The following is a 26,507-nucleotide window of genomic DNA, read 5'->3' as shown; positions in this document are numbered from 1 at the left end:
GCACAGCAGTTCTCAACTTGGACCTTTTTAGCCAGTCCAGATCTATTAGGAAACTTGGTTATCGTAAGAAACAGACTAGGTCAGTGTTACTTTCATCCGACAACTCCAAAACAAGGTCAGTGTTACTTTCCTCCAACATCTCCGGAACTAGGTCAGTGTTACTATCCTCCGACATCTCGGGGACTAGGCTAGGTCACAGTTACTTTCATCCGACAACTCCAGGACTAGGTCAATGTTACTTTCCTCCAACATATCTGGGATTAGGTCAAGGTTCCTATCCTCCGACATCTCCGGGACTAGGTCAGTGTTACATTCATCCGACATCTCCAGTACTAGGTCGGTGTTACTATACTCCGATGTCTCCGGGACTAGGCTAGGTCAGTGTTACTTTCCTCCGACATCTCCGGGACTAGGTCAGTGTTACTTTCCTCTGACATCTCCGGGACTAGGTCAGCGTTATTATCCTCCGACATCTCCAGGACTAGGTCAGTGTTACTATACTCCGACATAGTTACATAGTTACATAGGAGGTTATTCTGATCGGAGCGGCCAAACGTGCGTACGTTCCCTATTAACGTACGCTCTCCGTACGCGGCCGTTGGGGTTAAGTCCACCCACAAATCAGCCGCATACGTACGGCCAGAAACAACGTCGAAGGGGAGTGGCGTACAATTGAGCGTACGCCAACGTACACGGACGGATCACCCCTTAGACTCCGACAACTGGCGTACAACAGAGCGCACGCCACCGTTTACGGACGTCTCTCGTCCGTCTTCCCGCCGACTTCTTGCGGCTATCTGAGCGTACGCCAGCTTGCACGGACGGGTCCCTATTGTTTTCAATAGAAAACTCAGCTTATGTCACCGCTCGTGAGAGTGAGCGTACGTCCGTGCACGCTGCCATACCCTTCACATATATGGACCTGCAAATCTTGCCTTTCAACTATAATTCGGACAATTAATTAATTATTCTAATTGTGTGCAAAATAGTGGGCATGGCCTTAAAACATTGCTGAAACATCCTTTGTAGGTGTTAGATGTGGTTTATGTTATTGTATCATAAATACAAAACCTATGTTTGTATTAGAGTGAACACGTTGACACATGTCGACTTGTGTAGATTGAGTGTGCTACTGTGTAAAGTCTATGAAAGCACGTAGTGAATGTGTATAACTGTTTAACAAATACCTACCTTAGCATATATAAGCAGGTCTTAAAAATATTCTTACCTTAAATTAAACAAACCTTTAAATGTAGAGAAGTATAGAAAGATAAGCTTCCAATGTGTTTGAGTGCTGTGTGTGGCTTGCAGGTAGTGAAATCATGGTTTGGACTTAATAGACTGCAGCATTGCTTATTACATTCAGGTGTATGTGTTTGAGTAGTAATCAGCGTTAATTAGCAAACCCAGGCGCACGCAGGCATGCGGTATCTGTAGGGGTGGTCTGAGCTGGCGGTTGGCGAGCGCCTGTTTTGTCTCCGAAATGAACGGTGCTTTAGGCGATCGTGCGGTAGTAGCACCGTTCATTTTTGGTGCACACCCCTGTGTACGCCCATATTTACGCCCATTTACCCTCATTATTTCGGCCGCTCCCCTCATCACGCCCCTATGCCGCCCCCAATGCCCGTACTCTCGCGTACAGGTTTTTTCGCACGTAGAGACCCGTCCGTAAGCGTTGTGGAGTGTTCGCGGCTGCGCATTGGAGATGGTACGCATGCGCAGATCATTAAAAACCCCGGAACGTACGCGTACGGCCCGGCCGCACCAACCAGAATAAGGCCCATAGTTACATAGTAGGTAAGGCTGAAAAAAGACTTGCGTCCATCTAGTTCAACCTGGTATAGATATCCATTGCTGATTTGGTAGGTTCTGGTATTTTACAGACAAATTATATTTCTTATTTGTACCCATGGATGTTTTTCTCCAGTAAATGTTTGTCCAACTTTGCCTTGAACGCATTTGTTCAAGGCAAAGTTACCACCTCTCTGGGAAGAGAGTTCCAGAGTTTGACTGTTCTGACCGTAAAGAAATTCTTTCTACTAGCTGAATGAAATCTTTTTTTCTTCTAATCTATACTCATGCCCTCGTGTCCTAGATTCCTTTCTAGTAGAAAAGAGGGTGTGTGACAGTTCCTTATATTGGCCCTTGATATACTTGTACATGTTGAGCATGTCCCCCCTTAAACGTCTCTTTTCTAATGTAAATAGTCCCAAATTGCTTAATCTCTCTCCGTAGCTTAAATTCTCCATTCCCCTAATAAGCTTTGTTGCTCGCCTTTGGACTTTTTCTAATTCTATGATGTCCTTTTTATAGTGTGGGGCCCAGAACTGCACTCCGTACTCGAGGTGAGGTCTCACCAATGCTTTATACAGTGGCATAATTACCCTTGAGTCCCTAGTTTCCATTCCCCTCTTAATACATGCCAGAATTTTGTTGGTCTTTTTTGTAGCTACATTACAATGGGCACTACATCCCAGTTTGCTGTCTATTTGGACTCCTAGATCTTTTTCAAGTATGGAATTACCCAGTTCCTGTCCGCTAAGGAGACATCTCCGGGACTAGGTCAGTGTTACTATCCTCGGACATCTCCGGGACTAGGTCAGTGTTACTATCTTCCGACATCTCCGGGACTAGGTCAGTGTTACATTCATCAGACATCTCTGGGATTAGGTCAGTGTTACTATACTCCGACATCTCCGGGACTAGGTCAGTGTTCCTTTCATTCTACATCTCCAGGACTAGGTCAGTGTTATTTTCCACCAACAACTTCGGGACTAGGTTAGTATTACTATCCTCAGACATCTCCGGTACTAGGTCAGTGTTACATTCATCCGACATCTCCGGTACTAGGTCAGTGTTAAGGTGCCCATACACTAGTAAGATCTCTCTTCAGATCTGGCTGGTTGGAACAAAAATATGGTTATGGATGTGTGATAGTTTGTCAGTTTTCCAGCATTTCCAAGCAAATGGTCAACTGTCTTTTGCTCTCATCCATAGCCAGTTTTATGTTTCAACCAGACAGATCTGCAGATAAATCTGCGTGTGTATGGCCACCTTTACTTTCATCCGACAACTCTGGGACTAGGTTAGTGTTACTTTCATCTGACAACTCCAGGACTAAAGGCCCCCATACACTATACGATTTTGGGACGATTTCATCCGATTTCGGCACTTTGTGCCGATAATCGGGTGAAATCGGCCCAAAATCGTAGGTGTGTGATATCTGATCCGATGCGCGGTCCCGTGCGCATCGGACCGGATCAGGGAGGTCGGACGGTCTGTACATACGATCACGTCCGACCTCCCTGTATGCATATGCCTGCCACCTGACAGGCATATGCATGCAGACACCGGGGGAGCAGTGGGGCGGGCAGCGGGTCCCTGAGCACCGGCGAGTGCTGCTGACTGACCTGGCCGGGCAGTGTACTTACACATAGCAGCAGCGGGGACGGGCAGCGCAGTGGCGGCTATTATATTTTTAAAATACTTGTCAAATGACCGGCCGCTCTCTGATTGGCTGAGAGCTCTCCGGCCAATCAGAGAGCGGCCGGTCATTTGACAAGTATTTTAAAAATATAATAGCCGCCACTGCGCTGCCCGTCCCCGCTGCTGCTATGTGTAAGTACACTGCCCGGCCAGGTCAGCAGCGCTCACCGCACCCGCCGCCCGCCCCCACCACCGCTGGCCGCCGCCGCCACTGCCCGCCCCCACCACCGCCGCCGCTGCCCGCCCCCACTACTGCTCACCGCCCTGCAGCTCCCCAGGTTTTTTTTTACATGGGATAAATCGCATGCGATTTATCCCATGTACAAAATGGCACATAAAGTGCCAAATTGTATGTGAGCCTCCCGGGGAGCTGCCGGGCGGCTCGCAGGTAAATTGGGTCCGACTTGTCCCTAGGACAAGTCGGCCTAATGTATGGGGGCCTTAAGTCAGTGTTACTATCCTCCGACGTCTTCGTCACTAGGCTAGGTCAGTGTTACTTTCATCTGACAACTCCAGGACTAGGTCAGTGTTACTTTCCTCCGACATCTCCGGGACTAGGTTAGTGTTACTTTCATCCGACAACTCCAGGACTAGGTCAGTGTTACTTTCCTCCGACAACTCCGGGACTAGGTCAGTGTTACTATCCTCCGACGTCTTCGGGACTAGGCTAGGTCAGTGTTACTTTCATCTGACATCTCCGGGACTAGGTTAGTGTTACTTTCATCCGACAACTCCGGGACTAGGTCAGTGTTACTTTCCTCTGACATCTCCAGGACTAGCATACAGATAGTGGTAGATGCTCAATTAGTTCAGTAACATTACCCAGGTGCATGAGGAAGGGGTTAATACTGGGTAAGTAAAACAATACATTTTTTCCCTCAGCACACTGGGTAATGTTAGTAACCAATCTTGAACACTACATGATAATAGAATTCAGAGATATTGGTTACATATACCTGCGCAGGTGTATGTAACCAATATCTCTGAATTCTATTATCATGTAGTATTCAAGATTGGTTACTAACATTACCCAGTGTGCTGAGGGAAAAAATGTCTTGTTTTACATCTCCAGGACTAGGTCAGTGTTACTTTCTTCCGATAACTCCGGGACTAGGTCAGTGTTACTTTCCTCCAACATCTCTGGGACTAGGTCAGTGTTACTTTTCTTCAACATCTCCAGGACTAGGTCAGTGTTACTTTCTTCCGACAACTCCGGGACTAGGTCAGTGTTACTTTCCTCCAACATCTCCGGGACTAGGTCAGTGTTACTTTCCTCCAACATCTCCAGGACTATATAGATCAAAGGATGGTTATTGCGCTCCCCTCTGATTTGAGGCGCTGCCAAAAAGAAGGGGGATTCCCCAGCCCCCTGGATATGCAAAAGTGGTTTTTGGATTCTGGCGCTGCCTACCTGGAGTATACAAAGGCTAAATTAAATGGATGTGCATGAAACTAAAGAAAGGTGCATAAAGAATTTATTAAAATAAGTATATGTAAACAAGATCGAGTGTACTGGCATATACATGTATACGTTTTATGCTACAAGGGCATAATAAAGTCCATATACTGCAGATGTTATATGGGGATATTGTGGTGAGAGGGGCTGGCGTCCCGTCCCCTCCCAGTGCACAATTCCCTCTCAGCACTCACGGTTTCAGGGTCAATTGTATCATATAGGTCCCACGTCGCTAGAGGTCCCACGAAGCCACTCTTGTGAATGAGTGGGGTGTCTCTAAACGTGTGCTGGTACTTCAGCGGGGTGGGTGGGTTTCACTGGGGTGCCTTTTCTGAGTGGGTTTCACCTTAGGACTGTTGGCTGTTACGGCGGGCGAGTCGTCGGGCTCCTGGTGGGGAGTTCCTCCGTTCGCCGCTCGCTTCAGCCCAGTCCTGTCTTCCTGGTGTCTTCCGCTCCGGCCTCCCCGACGGCTGTGTTTCGGCGTACTCCGGTCTTCCCGCTCCGTCTGCGGGGCGCCGATGGATGACGTCACCGACAGACGGGGAACTGGATGCCGGGGGCGCCGATGTTTCGGCCGCGTCTTTGTGGCTGTACGTAGCGGCTCCTTGTTAGGGGCTGGTGCCGGCTTGTTGGTGATGACTTTGGGGGTAGATGCCGTCAATTCGGTGGGTGAATGAAAGGGTGACCAACGCGTTTCGGCTCTCTCTGGAGCCTTTTTCAAGGATGCTGGTGCTTGTATGAGGATTTGTCTTTAAATTCAGTGGCCCGTTCCCTTATTGGTTGCTGGTTCCATATGCTAATTGGTTCGTTCATTATGGCTCTGATAGAGGGGTAGGGCCAGGTGCGGGGGTGAGTTGCTTAAAGTCTTATTTAATTGGTGGGTAGTTTGCCATGCTGATTGGTTCATGTTTCCTGGCTCCGGTAAGTAGGCGGGGCCAGGTGCACAGTGTATACTCAATAGGTTATGCCAGTATTGACAGTATTGTCCAGTTAAGTCCTCCCAGTACCCGGGCAGATGTTGCATATTACATGTGATTATAGCCTAATAAGATCTATGGATGTCTCCATACACAGTGTTTGTGAGTATAATGGAGAGAGCACTTTTAATGATATAGTTTCCCAGACTGTTTCACTGTTCTTATATATTAATGGGGATAATCTGATCAGATGATCTACAGTGCTGCTATATTAAAGTCGATGTTTAACCCCTTGGGTTCCAGTGTTTTTAGATTAAATATCCACTTGAGTTCTTCTCTGTCTAATTTCTTGCTGAAATTCCCCCCCCTCCAATTCTGATCTAATTGGGTGATAATGAGGAAAGCAAGGTCTTTGGGATTCTGTCCATGTATGAGTCTGAAATGATTAGATAAACTGTGCTGTTCATATCCCTTTTTGATGTTCCGAATATGCTCTGCTAATCTAATCTTGAAGGGCCTGACCGTGCGACCCACATACTGTAAACCGCACGTGCAGGTCAACAAGTAAATTACTCCTTTATGATGACATGTCAACTCTTGTTTGATGTGAAATAATTGTCCTGTGATGCTCGACTTAAACGTGTCGGTTTTCTTCTCCATTTTAATACACATTCTACACCCCATGCATTTCCCACACCTTGAGAAGCCAGGGGTACCTTTTGTCAGTGTGGTCTGTGTCAACCTGCCCGGTGGGATGTGGTTCCTAACCAGTGTGTTCCTAATGTCAGGAGCCTTCCTGTACACTACTTTAGGTTTCTCTGGTAAAATGTCTCCTAATATCCTATCCTTGCGCAGTACTTTCCAGTGTTTATTTATCAGATGCCTTACTTCTCCCGCTGCCTCACTATATTGTGTGATGAACAGAACGTCTCTATCTGCCAATTTGTTTGTTACTGGTTTAACCTCTAGTAATTCACTTCTATCCCTCGTGTTTACCTGCTCGTATGCCTTTTCAATGAGTGTCGGGCAGTATCTTTTGTCCAGTAGTTGTTGTTTTAAGTCTTGACTCTGTTCCCTGTATGTGTCTGGTATGGAACAATTACGCTTTAGTCTAGTGAATTGGCCCAAGGGTATGCTCTTGAGCCAATTTGGATGGTGGCCACTGTCTGAGTATATATAGCTGTTTACATCGACTGATTTATGGTAAGTTTTGGTTTCTATTTTTGAGTTGTGTATATATATCTCTAAATCCAGGAATTCTACCCTTTCTTTACTGTAGTTGGTGGTTAACAGGATACCCTTTTCATTATTGTTGAGGTGTTCTATGAATGTCTGTAATGACTCCTCCGTGCCCTCCCATATGAATAAGATGTCGTCAATGAATCTCCGCCACAGGCGCAGATTTGCACCGAATTGATGACCTTGCCAAACCTCTTGCTCCTCCCATCTACTCATAAAGAGGTTTGCATAACTCGGTGCAAATCTACTGCCCATAGCGGTCCCTGTGTGTTGTAGGTAAAATTGCCCATCAAACCAAAGATAATTATGTGTCAATGTGAATTCTATTGCTTTGATAATGAAATCCTTCTGTTCCATTGGTAGTGCCGGGTCTGCAGTGAGGAAGTGTTCTATGCTCTTGAGTCCATGTTCATGTTTAATAATGGTGTAGAGGGAGGATACGTCACTAGTGACCAGCCACATATCCTCCCTCCACTCAATCCTCTGTAGTAATTGCAGGGTGTGGGTGGTGTCTTTTAAATAAGCTTTCTGAGTTTTGACTATGGGTTGTAAGAAGTGATCAATATATTGGGATAAGTTGGATGTGAGTGAACCTATACCGGATACAATGGGTCTACCTGGGGGGTTGTCTTTGTTCTTATGTATTTTTGGGAGATGATAGAACACCGGTATTATAGGGTGTTCTGTTGTCAGGAAATTATACTCATGTTTGTTCAGAATACCTAAACTGTGGCCTTGATCAAGGAGTAGTTTGAGTTCTTGTTTGTATACGTTAGTGGGGTCCCCTTTCAGTAGTGTGTATGTGTTCCTGTCTCCCAGCAATCTTAATGTTTCATTTTTGTATTTGGTTTTATCCATGACCACTATTCCTCCCCCTTTATCTGCTGGTTTTATAATGATGTTGTTGTTGTCCCTGAGTTTCTGAAGTGCTTCTTTTTCCGTTTTGGTCATATTGCTGTTTTTGTAGTGTTTCTTAACCCCTAATTTGTCCAGATCTTCCACCACTAGGTCTTCAAATGTCTGAATGATATGTCCTTTTGTCTGTTGGGGATTGAAAGTCGATTTTGGCCTAAGCCCCGAATGTTTGTAGTCATCTGGTGTGCTATTGTTTGTTATAATTGGGTTCTGCATAAAGTACTTTTTTAAGGTGAGTTTACGAGTGAATGCACGTATGTCCAAATAGGTTTCGAATTTATTAAGTTTTTTCTGTGGTGCAAATTTAAGGCCTTTGTCCAATACCCTGATTTCTGTGTCAGTTAGAACAGTCCCACTGAGATTGAAGATGCCTACCCCTGGTTTTGTGGTGGTGCTATGGGTACGGTCCTGGTTTTTTTGGGTTTTGTGTCCACCCCTACACCCTCTTCTTCTTCTTCCCTGTCTTTCCTTTTGTTTGTGGAGTGTGTTTTTAGGGGGGTGCAGGTCACACTGCCTGCTCCTTCCTCTAAAAAAATGTCCTTTCTTTGTTGCTCTTCGTTTATTGGTAAGCTGTCTGTGTGTGTTCGGTCTTTGTCTTGGCTTCTGAATGTGATGTGTCCTGCTTCCAATGACATTCTGGCTGTATGTCCCTGGTCCTCGTCTTCTATTTCGTAAATTGAAAATGAAGAGCTCTCTGGGGAATCCCCCTTCTTTTTGGCAGCGCCTCAAATCAGAGGGGAGCGCAATAACCATCCTTTGATCTATACAATTCTTTACCCCAGGTTGTTGCAGCATACCGAGCACACCCACACATGGGCCTACTTGACATTAGGGACAAACGGGTAGATAGGGCCAAGGAAACCTTTGACATTTTTGACAGTACATCAGCTGCATTAGGAAAAGGACAAGACTTTGCAAAAAATGTCGCACACTTAGAAAAACTACTGAAACAAGAAACCAGACTATGGTGGGATACATATGCACTGCATTGGTACATTGACCAACAGACCATCCCCAAAGGTTTACGGATCAAGAAAACCCCCACAAAATACATAGATAATACTGAATTCATGCAGAAATGGAACAACACACTCAATGAATGCTCCAGGTCACTCATTCACCTCCTTCTAGAACAACATGAAATTACACTCTCCAAACTAGATCAGGATATTCTTGAAATACACAAAGCTATAGAACCATTCCAGAACGAAGCAGATTACAAAACTATAGAAGAGATCACAAGTAGACGGTTAGAGAGAGGGGAAAAGGAAGTTATAGAGACCAAAAAACGTAAATTCCTAAGAGACAAATGGGGGGTAAAAAATTCTCACAAGAAAGAGCAACAAAAAACAGGGAAACAACACGACAGAGAACTTACCAGAGACACAGGCACGAAAATAAAAAAATCAAGAAAAGCATTGTACAACACCTTCCCTATGAAGAAATACCGTCACCCGATCACCCACAAAGAATTGACATACCAACAGTACATGACTGTGTTACACAGAAAAAACACTTTAGAAGACAGTGTAAGACTGATTACATCCCCACCAAACGCAAACAGCACAATGACAGACTCAGAGAGCTCTTCATTTTCAATTTACGAAATAGAAGACGAGGACCAGGGACATACAGCCAGAATGTCATTGGAAGCAGGACACATCACATTCAGAAGCCAAGACAAAGACCGAACACACACAGACAGCTTACCAATAAACGAAGAGCAACAAAGAAAGGACATTTTTTTAGAGGAAGGAGCAGGCAGTGTGACCTGCACCCCCCTAAAAACACACTCCACAAACAAAAGGAAAGACAGGGAAGAAGAAGAAGAGGGTGTAGGGGTGGACACAAAACCCAAAAAAACCAGGACCGTACCCATAGCACCACCACAAAACCAGGGGTAGGCATCTTCAATCTCAGTGGGACTGTTCTAACTGACACAGAAATCAGGGTATTGGACAAAGGCCTTAAATTTGCACCACAGAAAAAACTTAATAAATTCGAAACCTATTTGGACATACGTGCATTCACTCGTAAACTCACCTTAAAAAAGTACTTTATGCAGAACCCAATTATAACAAACAATAGCACACCAGATGACTACAAACATTCGGGGCTTAGGCCAAAATCGACTTTCAATCCCCAACAGACAAAAGGACATATCATTCAGACATTTGAAGACCTAGTGGTGGAAGATCTGGACAAATTAGGGGTTAAGAAACACTACAAAAACAGCAATATGACCAAAACGGAAAAAGAAGCACTTCAGAAACTCAGGGACAACAACAACATCATTATAAAACCAGCAGATAAAGGGGGAGGAATAGTGGTCATGGATAAAACCAAATACAAAAATGAAACATTAAGATTGCTGGGAGACAGGAACACATACACACTACTGAAAGGGGACCCCACTAACGTATACAAACAAGAACTCAAACTACTCCTTGATCAAGGCCACAGTTTAGGTATTCTGAACAAACATGAGTATAATTTCCTGACAACAGAACACCTGTCACAACTGAAGGGCTGGATGAAGTCGTGTGGTGTGTAGCAACCGGAGACGGACCAGAGGAGGAAGGATTAAATCGTGCAGGTTTAATAATAGAATTCATAAATGAAATAATACACACTTGAATACTTTCTTAAAGTGGCAGTTAGTGGTAATAAGACTTGAGCCAGCACGGCACTTTGAAAGAAGAAAAAGTTCATAGAAACAATAACAGTTCACATACTGCGGACAGCAGGCTGGGGTCTTGAGAAATGAAGAAATCCGGAAAGAGAATGTACTTGATGGTAATGAGGGATCCTTGAAGACTGAAAGAAGCTGGATGATGACAAAAGAATGGGAAGTTGCTTGGAAGCAGACGGCTTGAAGGGCTTAGGCCAGGAAGCTCAGGGATGCAGGCAGAGACCAGACTGTGGAGAGAACTGGCTGGGGTAAAGCTGAATCGAGTCCAACACAGAGCACTGAAGCAAGGCACCAAGTCAGGAGAGGTGAGTCAGAGAGCCGGAGTCAGCTGGGAGCTGTGAACGCCTCTGGAGACTCTTTGTACTGACACTGAACAGGCCTAGGCAGATCCCCTATATCCCTAGAGGGCGGCTGCCATTGGCTGTCAGGTCAGTATGGGCGGAAACCTCAGACAAGGACCAATCTGCTATTTGCCCTTAATCAAGATGGCGGCGCCGGCCTCCCGGCGCCCCTACAGCACATACCACTACACTTGCTGGCGTCCCACGCTGCCTGTTGCCCACCAGACTGCCGCTGCCTGCTGCCGCTGACCTGGAGACCACTACACGCTAGCCGACGGCGGGCGCGAACGGGTGAGTAGTAAGCCCGCCGCGCACCGCCGCGGCTGCGTGTGACAGTACCCCTCCCTTTCTGGGTGACCCCAGGGCACCTACGCACCTTGTGTGGATTTCTTTGAAAGAACTGTCTCACCAGACGAGGAGCATGAAGATCTGCAGCATCAACCCAGGAATTCTCTTCAGGACCGAATCCAAGCCACTCTACCAGATACTGAAGATGGGTATTGCGGCAACGTGAGTCGATAATGCGCCTCACCTCGAACTCTGTTTCTCTTTCCGAGCCAATTTTGGGCGGTTTAGGCACCTTCTTCTGATATAAGTTCAAACGCAAAGGTTTCAGAAGAGACACATGGAACGAATTTGATATTCTTAAGGAAGGAGGGAGCTGTAGTCTGTAGGCCACCGGATTAATCACCTGAGTGATCGGGTACGGCCCGATGAACCGAGGAGCCAGCTTCATGGACGGTAACCGAAGGCGTATATGGCGGGTAGACAGCCATACTCGATCTCCAACCTTTAACTTAGGAGCTGCTCTTCTTTTCCTGTCCGCCATCCTTTTATATCGAGCGGATGCTTTGAGGAGAGCTGTATGGACGTCTGACCAGATCTTTGCAAACCGTTGTAGGGAAGAAGCAGCTGCAGGGACTTCGGACAATGATAGATCTGAGAACTCCGGAGATCGGGGATGCTTGCCAAAGACAGTGAAAAAGGGAGTGGTGCCGGAGGAAGAATGATAAGAATTGTTGTGCGCAAATTCCGCCCAAGGCAGAAGGTCTACCCAGTCGTCTTGAGAGGAAGAGACGAACAAACGAATGAAGGCCTCCAAGTCTTGGTTGACTCGTTCTGTCTGCCCGTTGGTTTGTGGGTGGAAAGCAGTGGAGAACTTGAGCTTGACTTGTACAGCAGAACAGAGGGCCCTCCAAAACTTTGCGACGAACTGCACGCCACGGTCCGAAATAATCTCTTTGGGCAACCCATGGAGTTTGAAGATGGTGGAAATGAAGAGCTGAGCCAACACTGGAGCAGATGGAAGACCTTTCAATGGGAAGAAGTGCACCATCTTTGAAAAGCGGTCGACCACCACCCAAATTACTGTATGCCCTTTGGAGGGAGGAAGTTCGCAGATAAAGTCCATAGACAGGTGGGACCATGGTTCTGTTGGTATGGCTAGAGGTAGAAGAGGACCGACAGGAGACGTTCTGGAGGACTTATGCTGAGTGCACTTTACACAGGAAGCGACAAAGGAGTTTACATCACGACGGATGGTAGGCCACCAGTATGACCGCAATAGGAACATTAAGGTCTTCTGTGCCCCGGTATGCCCTGCGAAACGGGAAGCGTGTGCCCAGGACAGCACTCTCTTCCGGAGATTGAGAGGAACGAAGGTCTTGCCTGGTGGAGGTGAAGGCTGGACTGTTACTTGAGCAAAGACCAGAGGATCGAGAATGGGTCGAGGAGGAGTCTCAAGATCAGCGGAAGTTTCAAAAGAGCGTGAAAGGGCATCGGCTTTGGCATTCATCGTCCCGGGTCTGAATTTGATTTGAAAATCAAAGCGTTCGAAGAACATGGCCCAGCGGGCTTGACGAGCTGTAAGACATTGGGCCTGCTTGAGGAATGAGAGGTTCTTATGGTCGGAGTACACCGTAATTTTATGTCGTGCCCCCTCCAGGAGGTACCGCCACTCCTCTAACGCTGATTTGACTGCCAGTAACTCCTGCTCTCCAATGGGGTAATTCTTCTCCGCTGGAAGAAACTTCTTGGAAAAGAAGGCACAGGGATGAAGCACCTGGTCCTCCCCTCTCTGTGACAAGATTGCCCCTACCCCCTCTGAGGATGCGTCCACCTCAAGAATAAAGGGTTTGTCGAGGTTTGGCTGGAGAAGGATTGGGGCGGAGACAAAAGCATCCTTTAGTCGTTGGAAGGCTTGAGAGGCTTCAGGTGACCACTGACTTGGATCAGAGCCCTTACGGGTTAGAGCAGTAAGAGGTGCAGCAAGGGTGGAGAAGTTCCGGATGAAACGACGATAGTAATTTGAAAAGCCCAGGAACCTCTGGATGCCTTTGAGCGTGGTGGGCGCTGTCCAGTCTAAGATGGCTCTTACTTTCTCTGGATCCATCTCTATCCCAGTGCTGGAGAGGATGTGGCCGAGGAATGGAATGGAGGTAACCTCAAAGACGCACTTGTCTAGCTTGCAGAATAATTTATTTTGGCGAAGGCGCCGCAAGACCTCAGCTACTGTTTGCCGATGGAGATGGAGGTTCGATGAGAAGATGAGAATGTCATCGAGATACACCACAATGGAATGATACAACAAATCTCGAAATATGTCATTTACAAATTGTTGGAAGACGGCTGGAGCGTTGCAAAGACCAAAGGGCATCACCAGGTATTCATAGTGGCCGTCTCGGGTGTTGAACGCCGTCTTCCACTCATCTCCAGATCGTATACGGATCAAGTTGTACGCCCCTCTTAAATCCAGTTTAGTAAAGATGGAAGCCCCTCGGATTTTATCGAATAATTCGGTGATCAGAGGCAAAGGATAGCGGTTCTTGATCGTGATATCGTTCAGGCCCCTGTAGTCGATACATGGGCGGAGGGTTCCATCTTTTTTTTTCACAAAGAAAAACCCCGCTCCGGCTGGCGAAGTGGACGGGCGAATGAACCCCTTATCCAAGTTCTCTCGAATGTAGTCAGACATGACTTTGGTCTCTGGCAGAGACAAGGGGTAGATGCGGCCCCGCGGTGGGAACTTCCCAGGGATCAACTCTATCGGACAGTCCCAGGAACGATGAGGCGGCAGGGTATCGGCACCTCCTTTGCTGAAGACGTCAGAAAAAGAAAGATATGGTGTGGGTAACGACAAGGGTGGAGCTGGTGAAGATGAAAGACTGGAACCTCCTACTTCTTGAGGATTAGTTTGATGGAGTGGAATGACACGAGGCATGCAAGTAGTTAGGCAGTTCGTACCCCAGGCTGTGATCTCCATACTGGTCCAATCAATATGAGGGTTGTGCTTAGTAAGCCATGGTAGGCCCAGGACTACCTGGTGTGAGGACTGAGGAAGGACAAAAAATTCTAGAGTCTCTTGATGTAAGGCACCGACGAGAACTGTCACTGGATCGGTTTGAAGGGTGATTTGCCCGCTGCTGATGCGACTCCCATCTACTGCAGTGAGAGCCAACGGATGGGCCAAAGGTTGCACCGTCAAGGAATGTTGAAGAACGAAAGAGGAAGAAAGGAAGTTCCCGGCTGCTCCGGAATCTAGTAGAGCCTGGACCTTGATTTTTCCCTGAGGGCACACAAGAGTAACAGGAATGGTGGGCACAGTTGAAGAGGGAGATGAAAGCAGAACTCCTAACCTGGCCTCCCTCGGGGAGGTTAGGAGCGGTCGTTTCCCGGACGCAGTGGGCAGGAAGACAACAGATGAGCGGAAGAACCGCAGTACATGCAAAGATTCTCACGACGTCTACGGGATTTTTCTTCAAAGGAAAGCCGAGAGCGGTTGATCTGCATGGGTTCGTCTGGTGGTGTGGTTGTGGAGGGCCCAGGTCTAGGAACAGGAACAGCGTTGGTGGTGAGATGAGGGCGGAGACGGTCGGAGCGACTTCTCTCTAGTTGACGCTCCTGCATCCGTAGATCTACTTTGTTGCACAAGGAGATGAGTTCAGCCAAAGTAGCAGGAGAGTCATGGGTAGTTAATTCGTCCTTGATACGACCTGCCAGCCCATTCCGGAAGGCGGAGACGAGAGCCTCTTCGTTCCACTTTAGTTCTGAAGCCAGAGTCTGGAACTGCACAGCATATTGTCCCACTGAGCGACTACCCTGGCGAATTCTCAGGATCTCAGTAGCGGCAGACGACACTCTGCCAGGTTCGTCGAAGATGTGACGGAAAGAGGTAATAAAAGCTTCATAGTCATTGAGCAGGGAATCAGCACGTTCCCAGAGAGGGGACACCCAGTCCAAAGCTGACCCTGCTAGGAGAGACACAATATAAGCCACCTTTGCCTTGGAAGTAGGAAAGTGAGAAGACTGTAAGGTGAAATGCACATCGCATTGGTTCAGAAACCCACGGCATCCTTTCGGAGAACCATCATATTTGCTGGGGGTTGGTAATTGCATGTGATGAGGAACTATTGGTCCAGGTGTAGGAACAGGGACTGGAACCTCTGGAGCTGGAGCCACAGAAACTGAGGGAGCCGCCGGGGGCGAAGCCAAGACCTGAAGGAATTGAGCCACTTGACGTTGGGTAGCCTCCACTTGCTCCAGACGAGCCATGATGCTGTGAAGTGCGTCCGCCATGGAAGCCTGTTCTTCACCCGACTCCATCGGGTCAGTACAAACTGTCACAACTGAAGGGCTGGATGAAGTCGTGTGGTGTGTAGCAACCGGAGACGGACCAGAGGAGGAAGGATTAAATCGTGCAGGTTTAATAATAGAATTCATAAATGAAATAATACACACTTGAATACTTTCTTAAAGTGGCAGTTAGTGGTAATAAGACTTGAGCCAGCACGGCACTTTGAAAGAAGAAAAAGTTCATAGAAACAATAACAGTTCACATACTGCGGACAGCAGGCTGGGGTCTTGAGAAATGAAGAAATCCGGAAAGAGAATGTACTTGATGGTAATGAGGGATCCTTGAAGACTGAAAGAAGCTGGATGATGACAAAAGAATGGGAAGTTGCTTGGAAGCAGACGGCTTGAAGGGCTTAGGCCAGGAAGCTCAGGGATGCAGGCAGAGACCAGACTGTGGAGAGAACTGGCTGGGGTAAAGCTGAATCGAGTCCAACACAGAGCACTGAAGCAAGGCACCAAGTCAGGAGAGGTGAGTCAGAGAGCCGGAGTCAGCTGGGAGCTGTGAACGCCTCTGGAGACTCTTTGTACTGACACTGAACAGGCCTAGGCAGATCCCCTATATCCCTAGAGGGCGGCTGCCATTGGCTGTCAGGTCAGTATGGGCGGAAACCTCAGACAAGGACCAATCTGCTATTTGCCCTTAATCAAGATGGCGGCGCCGGCCTCCCGGCGCCCCTACAGCACATACCACTACACTTGCTGGCGTCCCACGCTGCCTGTTGCCCACCAGACTGCCGCTGCCTGCTGCCGCTGACCTGGAGACCACTACACGCTAGCCGACGGCGGGCGCGAACGGGTGAGTAGTAAGCCCGCCGCGCACCGCCGCGGCTGCGTGTGACAACACCCTATAATACCGGTGTTCTATCATCTCCCAAAAATACATAAGAACAAAGACAACCCCCCAGGTAGACCCATTGTATCCGGTATAGGTTCACTCACATCCAACTTATCCCAATATATTGATCACTTCTTACAACCCATAGTCAAAACTCAGAAAGCTTATTTAAAAGACACCACCCACACCCTGCAATTACTACAGAGGATTGAGTGGAGGGAGGATATGTGGCTGGTCACTAGTGACGTATCCTCCCTCTACACCATTATTAAACATGAACATGGACTCAAGAGCATAGAACACTTCCTCACTGCAGACCCGGCACTACCAATGGAACAGAAGGATTTCATTATCAAAGCAATAGAATTCACATTGACACATAATTATCTTTGGTTTGATGGGCAATTTTACCTACAACACACAGGGACCGCTATGGGCAGTAGATTTGCACCGAGTTATGCAAACCTCTTTATGAGTAGATGGGAGGAGCAAGAGGTTTGGCAAGGTCATCAATTCGGTGCAAATCTGCGCCTGTGGCGGAGATTCATTGACGACATCTTATTCATATGGGAGGGCACGGAGGAGTCATTACAGACATTCATAGAACACCTCAACAATAATGAAAAGGGTATCCTGTTAACCACCAACTACAGTAAAGAAAGGGTAGAATTCCTGGATTTAGAGATATATATACACAACTCAAAAATAGAAACCAAAACTTACCATAAATCAGTCGATGTAAACAGCTATATATACTCAGACAGTGGCCACCATCCAAATTGGCTCAAGAGCATACCCTTGGGCCAATTCACTAGACTAAAGCGTAATTGTTCCATACCAGACACATACAGGGAACAGAGTCAAGACTTAAAACAACAACTACTGGACAAAAGATACTGCCCGACACTCATTGAAAAGGCATACGAGCAGGTAAACACGAGGGATAGAAGTGAATTACTAGAGGTTAAACCAGTAACAAACAAATTGGCAGATAGAGACGTTCTGTTCATCACACAATATAGTGAGGCAGCGGGAGAAGTAAGGCATCTGATAAATAAACACTGGAAAGTACTGCGCAAGGATAGGATATTAGGAGACATTTTACCAGAGAAACCTAAAGTAGTGTACAGGAAGGCTCCTGACATTAGGAACACACTGGTTAGGAACCACATCCCACCGGGCAGGTTGACACAGACCACACTGACAAAAGGTACCCCTGGCTTCTCAAGGTGTGGGAAATGCATGGGGTGTAGAATGTGTATTAAAATGGAGAAGAAAACCGACACGTTTAAGTCGAGCATCACAGGACAATTATTTCACATCAAACAAGAGTTGACATGTCATCATAAAGGAGTAATTTACTTGTTGACCTGCACGTGCGGTTTACAGTATGTGGGTCGCACGGTCAGGCCCTTCAAGATTAGATTAGCAGAGCATATTCGGAACATCAAAAAGGGATATGAACAGCACAGTTTATCTAATCATTTCAGACTCATACATGGACAGAATCCCAAAGACCTTGCTTTCCTCATTATCACCCAATTAGATCAGAATTGGAGGGGGGGGAATTTCAGCAAGAAATTAGACAGAGAAGAACTCAAGTGGATATTTAATCTAAAAACACTGGAACCCAAGGGGTTAAACATCGACTTTAATATAGCAGCACTGTAGATCATCTGATCAGATTATCCCCATTAATATATAAGAACAGTGAAACAGTCTGGGAAACTATATCATTAAAAGTGCTCTCTCCATTATACTCACAAACACTGTGTATGGAGACATCCATAGATCTTATTAGGCTATAATCACATGTAATATGCAACATCTGCCCGGGTACTGGGAGGACTTAACTGGACAATACTGTCAATACTGGCATAACCTATTGAGTATACACTGTGCACCTGGCCCCGCCTACTTACCGGAGCCAGGAAACATGAACCAATCAGCATGGCAAACTACCCACCAATTAAATAAGACTTTAAGCAACTCACCCCCGCACCTGGCCCTACCCCTCTATCAGAGCCATAATGAACGAACCAATTAGCATATGGAACCAGCAACCAATAAGGGAACGGGCCACTGAATTTAAAGACAAATCCTCATACAAGCACCAGCATCCTTGAAAAAGGCTCCAGAGAGAGCCGAAACGCGTTGGTCACCCTTTCATTCACCCACCGAATTGACGGCATCTACCCCCAAAGTCATCACCAACAAGCCGGCACCAGCCCCTAACAAGGAGCCGCTACGTACAGCCACAAAGACGCGGCCGAAACATCGGCGCCCCCGGCATCCAGTTCCCCGTCTGTCGGTGACGTCATCCATCGGCGCCCCGCAGACGGAGCGGGAAGACCGGAGTACGCCGAAACACAGCCGTCGGGGAGGCCGGAGCGGAAGACACCAGGAAGACAGGACTGGGCTGAAGCGAGCGGCGAACGGAGGAACTCCCCACCAGGAGCCCGACGACTCGCCCGCCGTAACAGCCAACAGTCCTAAGGTGAAACCCACTCAGAAAAGGCACCCCAGTGAAACCCACCCACCCCGCTGAAGTACCAGCACACGTTTAGAGACACCCCACTCATTCACAAGAGTGGCTTCGTGGGACCTCTAGCGACGTGGGACCTATATGATACAATTGACCCTGAAACCGTGAGTGCTGAGAGGGAATTGTGCACTGGGAGGGGACGGGACGCCAGCCCCTCTCACCACAATATCCCCATATAACATCTGCAGTATATGGACTTTATTATGCCCTTGTAGCATAAAACGTATACATGTATATGCCAGTACACTCGATCTTGTTTACATATACTTATTTTAATAAATTCTTTATGCACCTTTCTTTAGTTTCATGCACATCCATTTAATTTAGCCTTTGTATACTCCAGGTAGGCAGCGCCAGAATCCAAAAACCACTTTTGCATCTCCAGGACTAGGTCAGTGTTACTTTCCTCCAACATCTCCAGGACTAGGTCAGTGTTACTATCCTCTACATCTCCGGGACTAGGCTAGGTCATTGTTACTTTCCTCCAACATCTCCGGGACTAGGTCAGTGTTACTTTCCTCCAACATCTCCGGGACTAGGTCAGTGTTACTATCCTCTACATCTCTGGGACTAGGCTAGGTCAGTGTTACTTTCATCCCACAACTCCAGGACTAGGTCAGTTTTACTATCCTCCGACAACTCCAGGACTAGGTCAGTGTTCCTTTCCTCCGACAACTCCAGGACTAGGTCAGTGTTACTCTCCTCCGACAACTCCGGGACTAGGTCGGTGTTACTTTCCTCCGACATCTCCGGGACTAGGTCAGTGTTACTTTCATCCGACAACTCCGGGACTAGGTCAGTGTTACTATCCTCCGACATCTCCGGGACTAGGTTAGTGTTACTATCCTCCGACATCTCTGGGACTAGGTCAGTGTTACTATCCTCCGACATCTCCAGGACTAGGCTAGGTCAGTGTTACTTTCATTCGTCATCTCCAGGACTAGGTCAGTGTTAGTTTCCACCAACAACTCCGGGACTAGGTCGGTGTTACTTTCCTCCGACATCTCCGGGACTAGGTCAGTGTTACTATCCTCCGACATCTCCGGGACTAGGTTAGTGTTACTATCCTCCGACATCTCCGGGACTAGGTTAGTGTTACTTTTGCCCCAACATCTCCGGGACTAGGCTAGTTCAGTGTTACTTTCCTCTGACATCTCCGGGACTAGGTCAGTGTTACTATCCTCCGACATCTCCGGGACTAGGTTAGTGTTACTTTCATCCGACAACTCCAGGATTAGGTCAGTGTTACTTTCCTCCGACAACTCAGGGACTAGGTCAGTGTTACTTTCCTCCGACAACTCCGGGACTAGGTCAGTGTTACTTTCCTCCGACATCTCCAGGACTAGGTCATTGTTACTATCCTCTACATCTCCGGGACTAGGTCAGTGTTACTATCCTCTACATCTCCGGGACTAGGTCAGTGTTACTTTCCACCGACAACTCCGGGACTAGGTCAGTGTTACTTTCCTCCGACATCTCTGGGACTAGGCTAGGTCAGTGTTACTTTCCTCCAACATCTCTGGGATTAGGTCAGTGTTACTGTCCTCCAACATCTCCAGGACTAGGTCAGTGTTACTATCCTCTACATCTCCGGGACTAGGCTAGGTCATTGTTACTTTCATCCAACAACTCCGGGATTAGGTCAGTGTTACTATCCTCCGACAACTCCGGGACTAGGTTGGTGTTACTATCCTCTGACATCTCCAGGACTAGGTCAGTGTTACTTTCCTCCGACAACTTCGGGACTAGGTCAGTGTTACTATCCTCCGACATCTCCGGGACTAGGCTAGGTCAGTGTTACTTTCCTCCAACATCTCCGGGACTAGGTCAGTGTTACTTTCCTCCGACATCTCTGGGACTAGGTCAGTGTTACTATCCTCCGACATCTCCGGGACTAGGCTAGGTCAGTGTTACTTTCCTCCAACATCTCCGGGACTAGGTCAGTGTTACTTTCCTCCAACATCTCCGGGACTAGGTCAGTGTTACTATCCTCTACATCTCCGGGACTAGGCTAGGTCAGTGTTACTTTCATCCCACAACTCCAGGACTAGGTCAGTGTTACTATCCTCCGACATCTCCGGGACTAGGTCAGTGCTACTTTCATCCGACAACTCTAGTACTAGGTCGGTGTTACTCTCCTCCGAGCAACAAAGCTTATTAGGGGAATGGAGAATTTAAGCTACGGGGAGAGATTAAGCAAATTGGGACTATTTACATTAGAAAAGAGACGTTTAAGGGGGGACATGCTCAACATGTACAAGTATATCAAGGGCCAATATAAGGAACTGTCACACACCCTCTTTTCTACTAGAAAGGAATCTAGGACACGAGGGCATGAGTATAGATTAGAAGAAAAAAGATTTCATTCAGCTAGTAGAAAGAATTTCTTTACGGTCAGAACAGGCAAACTCTGGAACTCTCTTCCCAGAGAGGTGGTAACGGCTGGCTCATTAAATGCGTTCAAGGCAAAGTTGGACAAACATTTACTGGAGAAAAACATCCATGGGTACAAATAAGAAATATAATTTGTCTGTAAAATACCAGAACCTACCAAATCAGCAATGGATATCTATACGAGGTTGAAATAGAAGGACGCAAGTTTTTTTTCAGCCTTACCTACTATGTTACTCTGGAGGTTATTCTGGTTCGGGCGGCTGGGCCGTAAGCGTACATTCCTGTTTTTTTTTTTATCTGCGCATGCGTACCTTCCGCAATGCGCAGGCGCGACGACTCCACAACGCTCACGGAGGGTCTTTCCGTGTGAAAAAACCTGTCCGCAAGAGTACGGTCACAGTGGGCGGCATAGGGGCGCGTTGAGGGGAGCGGCCAAAATAATGAGGGAAACTGGGCGTAAACATGGACGTACACGGGGGTGTGCACAAAAAATGTACGCTGCTACTACCGCTCGATCGGAGAAAGCACCGCTCATTTCGGACACAAAACAGGCGGACGCCAACCGCCACCTCAGACCACCCCTACAGATACCGCATGAGAGCGGACGCCTGTGTCTGCTAATTAACGCTGATTACTACTCAAACACATACACCTGAATGTAATAAGCAATGCTGCAGGCTATTAAGTCCAAACCATTATTGCACTACCTGCAAGCCACACACAGCCCTCAAACACATTGGAAGCATATATTTCTACACTTCTCTACATGTAAAGGTTGGTTTTATTTTAGTTAAGATTCTTTTTAAGACCTGCTTATATATGCCAAGGTGGTTATTTGGAAACCATTTACACACATTCAGAAAGTGTTTTCATATACTTTAAACAGCAGCACACTCAATCTACACAAGTCGACATGTGTCAACCTTTTCACTCTAATACATATGTTTTGTATTTATGATACAAATACATAAACCACATCTAACACCTACAAAGGATGTTTCTGCAATGTTTTCAGCCCATGCCCACTATTTTGCACACAATCTTTGTATAGCACCCAAAATACATTACTGTACCACTTTCTGCTCTGCTATGAATTTAATTTTACTATACTCTGGATGTAAAATGTCACCAATCACAATATTGCAATCACATCTCTTTAACAAAGGATTCCTACATCTGCTTATGACACTGAGAAATCATTTTTATGAAAATGTGTTAACATGTTTGTTCACAAGCAATTTCATCATGTTTGTTCGACTCACACATCTTTAACATACCTGTACCAAGACATTACTGGTTTTTTAGGGAGGACACATATGCATTCCTACACAAATGTACATTTTGATCCCTGTTTGCCTACCTCACCCACTCCATGACGAGATCATTGTTCTGGACCTGCTTTTACCTACTAATGTTGGAGTTCCCTCACCTGCACAGAAACTGCTTTCTCACCTATTAAGTTGCTCTGCACATGTGCTGACACAAACTAATTAGCTGGGAAAAGTTGGATATGAACATGTGAATGGCCATGGAGAGGGTTACACATGGGAAACTTCTACAACACTTCAATAAATGCACTAAAATACCCTGGTCAGTAAGTACACATAAATGTATTATTTGTTTCACACAAGAAATTACACATACAACAATTGTGTTTTAATTCTTAAATTAAATTTATTTGCTGTTCAGCATCACAGCTTAGTTCACAATTTTAAATCAGAAAGAAAAATTAAATATAACATATTGTCAAAAATAACAATCAACAACAACAACAGGTTGCATATCTCCAAACATGTGTTACCCTGCAAATGCAATGGTGAGAGAAATGTGGTCACCAGAATACGACCTGCAACAACCAGGGAGAATACTAAGCATGATACACACCACCAAAAATAAAACCTGCATTTCTAGAGGTCAAAATAAGGACTTTAATGCCCATGGCACGAAAATGGATAGATGGCCAGCTCAGGAAGTGGATGTCCAGTGCAATTTAAAAATTTGGGGTCCAAACACAAAGGAAGTGAACCAGGTGTCATTCTTTTGGCCCTTTTTTCCCCTTTTTTGATGGGGCCTTGGGGACAGGCTTACGCTCTCTTCCCCTAGTGGACACAGGAGGGTCAGCAGAGGTGGAAGATTGGGGAGCAGCTTGGGGTGGCCCAGCAGATGGGGGATTGTCCCTTAGGGACCTGGCGGTGGTCAGCAGCTCCGCAGAATGTCATTCTGGCGGCTGAGTTGTTGGGCAATGCTTTGCATGCCAGCCGCCAGAATGTCAGTCTGGCGTTGCATGGCCTCAATATGCTGGGTGTTGCTCTCCTTCCAATCCCCCATGAATTGCACACACTGCTGGTGATGGCCTGCAGCCTCCAACCCTTGCTGCCGGATCTTGTCCAGCATCTCGATCCACCTGGCATCAGATGTGGCCTGTGGCGGGAGGTGGCGTGTTGGTGGAGGCTGGACCACTTGCTCCACCTGTGGCTCTGAAGAGGAAGATGCTGCCGGTTGATCAGCTGGTTCTGCTTCTTCTAGGATAATAATTTTAAACAATGTCACCATCACATACACAAAAAAATCTCACTAACCAAATACAATGCATTACTGTGACTTACCAACAAAAGAAGCAAAAACCTCCACCGGGAGCTCACTATCCATATTGGATATCCCCCTGACCTCGGCAACATCAATTACATCCAAGGCCTCCTCCTCCAGGGGGGTATATTCCAGGTTCTCTGGGATAGGCCCCCTCCCGGTGGACATGCTGTGGTTGTACTGGTCAGTCATCTTCCTCTTCAGTGTAGTTTTAAAGTCTGACCACCTACAAGTAAAAACATACAAATATCACCATGAGATATGTGCACCACTGTGCTAGTGAACATCATGACTACGTTACATTTCCTAGTGTGGGTGACCTTATGTTTTTGGTGCTTATGTTTCCCACACACACATTAATGTCTCCATTATGAGGCATTTCAGTGTCTCATCTAATTCATTAGCCCACTAAATGCACATACATATATCACTATGCAGAAATGACATCATCCCTGGACAAATTATGCACCTCCACCTGTAGTGAAACTACACATCCCACCATAGCTTGACAGTGTGGATAATATGGAGTTATTTAACTATGGGAAGACATGCTGGGATGTGTAGTTTCACACCAGCTACATGTGCACAGTTTTGACATCATTGTTTCAGTAGCATCATCTGGAACTTGTTACTACAACTCTTTAACAACTACACACTTTCTGTTGTCACATCACATACTTCACATGAGCAGAAGTGTGCCCATGACCTCACATCACACCAATGATGCATGTTTCATATATAAATGTGGGTTATTAGACATCGTTGTGTTCATATGTGACAGTGAAGTGTAGCAATATCTACAAACACACCTTCCTATTACTATCAAAACATACATGTAACATATGTACACACATATGACATTATCAGGTGGAGCAACACACTTGCCTTTTCTTCACTGATGCCATCTCTCTTTCCACTTTTGACACCTGGTTCACTTCCTCTGTGATCTTCTCCCAAAGGTTTTTTCTTGCACTGGCACCCGGCTTCCTGGTTGGCAATTCTATCCATTCTCGTGCCCTGGGAACTAAAATGCTCAATTCTGCCTCTAGAAATGCAGGGTTTCTTTTTTTGGTGGTGGTATCCTGCTCAGTACTCGGCCTAGATGGTGCAGGTCGTTTTCTGGTGGCCCCAGTTCTCTCACCATGCACCTGCTGGGTCTCACATGTTTGGAGAGATGCTACCTGTTGTTGTGGCTGGTTGCTTGGCCCTTGTGGAGCTGGTGGCGTTGTTAGTGAGGGGCCCCCTTGGTCTTGGGCCCTCCTTCTCCGCTCCTGCTCCCTCTGCCTCAAACTTTCAAGCAGGGATTCTGCTTGTGCTCTTCGTAGGGCGTCCTCAGCTGCGGAATCATCTGAATCAGACATGTTTGCAGCAATTATGGCCAGCATCTGACTGGATATTTATATGGTAATTTCCCGCCTGGATCAAGGGGGCGTATATTTTTACCGCAATGTAGTAGCTAATTTTCACAGTTTTTCCCGGCGATAATTTCCACGTTTATGACCGTGGAAATTACGCTGGTCTCAACGCACCTGAGCATTCACCTGTACATGTACATGCACAGGTTGTTGACCATTGTGTGCTACATGGTGAAATGTGTGCACATGTTATTCCAATGATGAGTGTTTTCAGGTGGTCTCTGTTGGGAGTACATGTATGCTTTTTAACACAAATGTATAAACATACCAACATAACAATGCTTTTCCTACATTTGTTATAAGGATAAATGTGTCATACACCAACATGTTGTATGTGCCTTGTTATCAGCGTATGTATTAGTAGATGGTTGCGTGTATTATTTTTCGCACACTGTATATACAGTACGTCTCTACATTGAAAGCATGTTGTATGTGCCTTGTTATCAGCGTATGTATTACAAATAAACAAAAAGTAATCAGTCCCAAGGTGCAGTCACTCTTCTTCTGCCGGTCCGAAAGAAGGGGTCACCACTCAACCCCACGTGGATGCAGTTCGTACAGAAAAGGACCAAGGGCGATGAAGAGGTGTTTGACCATCCAACGAAAGAGATAAAAAGAAATAATAATAAAGGTTAGAACCTTTAATTAAAGAGGAAATGCTCTTTGTCACAACACAGGAGGGGGTTCTTCGTTAGCGTACCGGTACTCACACTCAAGATTGAGGATATGTGCTCATAAAGGTATCTTTTATAACACTAGGGAATTTCACCACAAGTGGATTTGGATAACCGGATGCGTACCGTACTCACAAGTCGGAATTGCTGGTACAGGCGCATAAAGGTTTCTTTACTTGGGGAAAGAGGCCCAAATCTCTCAGTTGCAATATGTTTTCACCATTTGCACCATATAAAAGACAAGAAAGCCTCTTTCAGGAAAGGGGGGTACACATTTATTGGTGTAAAAACTGAATGGCGGGGAGCACCAGATGTAAAAAGCACGGTACCTGGTGACTGGGGTATTGGCCTTATACCCCAATCATAACCGCATGCAAGTG

The 26,507-nt window shown here is 46.5% G+C and overlaps 2 protein-coding genes across 4 annotated transcripts in view; both read right to left on the bottom strand.

Moving 5' to 3' along the window:
- CALB2 (calbindin 2) overlaps positions 1-26,507 on the bottom strand; it is a 234,397-nt gene that overhangs the window by 147,978 nt on the left and 59,912 nt on the right. The gene's annotated exons all lie outside the window — the stretch shown is intronic.
- LOC146045352 (uncharacterized) lies at positions 22,706-25,564 on the bottom strand. Its single transcript, XM_083164123.1, has 2 exons — positions 24,059-25,564; positions 22,706-23,974 (listed from the first exon to the last, which is right to left on the bottom strand). The coding sequence occupies exons 1-2, from the start codon at positions 24,228-24,230 to the stop codon at positions 23,649-23,651; spliced, it is 498 nt and encodes a 165-aa protein (XP_083020249.1). The 5' UTR covers positions 24,231-25,564; the 3' UTR covers positions 22,706-23,648.

Source organism: Crinia signifera, chromosome 11 (assembly GCF_055691185.1).
Source record: "Crinia signifera chromosome 11, ASM5569118v1, whole genome shotgun sequence".
In the NCBI taxonomy this organism is placed as follows: Eukaryota; Metazoa; Chordata; class Amphibia; order Anura; family Myobatrachidae; genus Crinia; species Crinia signifera.
Note: the sequence above shows the minus strand (reverse complement) of the source record. Positions and strands in the feature narration are given on the sequence as shown.